We start from the raw sequence: 1,903 nt of genomic DNA on the forward strand, positions 1-1,903 counted from the left end.
CCAGTTTATATCAAGTAAACAGAACGCATGGCAACAAAATGTAGCAAATTGGCCATGCTACCGTTCTGCTCTGCTGCCTTCACAAATTTCGTAACTTATGTCTCTACAGCATCAACATTGACCTCTCTTTTCGACGGTATTGTGAGGAAACTCGCCGTGGTGGAGTGTTGTGTGTATATAAGAGAAGCAGACACTGTCACCTTTATCATTTTCTCAACAGTCACCAAGATGACAGCCAAGGTACGTCTGGTGCTCTACCACACTTCACTTCTTCATAATATTCGTTCACTATAAGAATGTAATGGAGTCAGTAGTTTATCACGTCGAGAGAAGCATTTACATCTAAGATCAGAAAAAGTATTGGGGTATTGAAAACCTTTAACTTTTTGCTAACATCTGAGCTTTGGTCACAACTCAGTTTTTTTTCTGTTAAGTTACTAGTAACTAAATAATGTAAAGGAGAAAAATATAAAAATATCTTTCAGTAAAATACAATTACAATTCCACATTTACCTTAACCCAAAAATCATGCTTTGAACACACACGCTAACTTGAGTCTTCAGTTATGCTGCCTAAAATGAACACAACCTGCACTAAGGCTCCTGCATAGGACAATTTTCCTCCTCTGAGACTGGTGTTTGAAGGTGAACACTGAAGGCTGGTCTCTTCACCAACAGGTCATTGTGTTAGCTGTGTTGGTGGCAGCCGCCATGGCTCGCCCACGGCCACAGTACTACGGTGCTCCGGCACCCGTGCCCATCCGCCCTGCCCCATTCCACAACCGCCCCTCACCAATTCCCGCCCCTTCTTATGCTCCTAGCTATAGCCGTCCAGCACCTGTGCCCCTGGTAAGTACTTCAATACACGTTTCCATTTTCCTGCTGTGAACTGCTAATATTAATCTCCAAAAGTATTCTTTATATTTTGTTAAATTTCTGCGCTTAGTTCAGTTGCAACAATATCCACCAGCAGACGCAATAAGTGTCCCCTGACATGGGTCTCAGTCATATAGATGACCCGTTTAAGATTAAAAGATTTTCCACATCTTTCATCTTCCCCTCAGGGTCCTGCTCAGTACAACTTCGACTACTCCGTGAGTGACAACTTCGGTAACGACTTCGGCCATCAAGAAAATCGTAACGGCTACAACACCCAGGGGACTTACTACGTCCAGCTCCCTGACGGTCGCCTGCAGAAGGTGACTTATGTTGTAAACGGCGACTCCGGCTACGTTGCCCAAGTTGAATATCAAGGAGAAGCCAAGTACCCGGCCTACCATCCCGCCCCATCTTACCACCCCGCTCCCAGCTACGGCTAATCTCAGTGCAACATTTGGACATTTAATGACATGGTTATTATAGAGAAAAGTTAATCTATAATTAAAATTTAATTATATTACAGAGGAAACTAATATAAGAATGTAAAGCTAATTTACGAATGAAATGTAAGGTGAAATTAAAATTCATTATGAACAGTTACACATACGTTTAATTCCTAATTAAAGTAACTTACGCTGATCTAAGTTATATAAAATATGAACGTATCAACGTTAATGTAACTTATATTTCCATTTTATATGATACTAATATAACCTAAGAATACTGGAAGAATGAGTAATATTTAACACAATATGTTATCATGTATAAATATATGGATGCCAAAACAAGAACCAGTTCGTGTATATCTTTCATTATCATCCGCATGTCTGGTTCTCTAGGTTCTCCTTTGGTGATAAATACAAATTATCAAAGACAATTCCTTTGCATATACAAAGACACATACAGTTTATGATTTTTGCATAATATATATATATATCGTGCCGAATAGGCAGAACTTGCGATCTTGGCTTAAATAACAACGTTCATCTTGCCATATAGGACAAGTGAAAATTTGTGTATGCAAT

General features: G+C 39.6%; 1 protein-coding gene across 1 annotated transcript; it reads left to right on the forward strand.

The window, feature by feature from the left end:
- Window positions 1–220: 220 nt before the first annotated feature.
- On the forward strand, window positions 221–1,686 carry LOC128701462 (pro-resilin-like). Its single transcript, XM_053795164.2, has 3 exons — window positions 221–240; window positions 678–848; window positions 1,064–1,686. The coding sequence occupies exons 1-3, from the start codon at window positions 229–231 to the stop codon at window positions 1,316–1,318; spliced, it is 438 nt and encodes a 145-aa protein (XP_053651139.1). The 5' UTR covers window positions 221–228; the 3' UTR covers window positions 1,319–1,686.
- Window positions 1,687–1,903: the final 217 nt, after the last annotated feature.

Source organism: Cherax quadricarinatus, chromosome 72 (genome assembly GCF_038502225.1).
Source record: "Cherax quadricarinatus isolate ZL_2023a chromosome 72, ASM3850222v1, whole genome shotgun sequence".
Lineage (NCBI taxonomy): Eukaryota > Metazoa > Arthropoda > Malacostraca > Decapoda > Parastacidae > Cherax > Cherax quadricarinatus.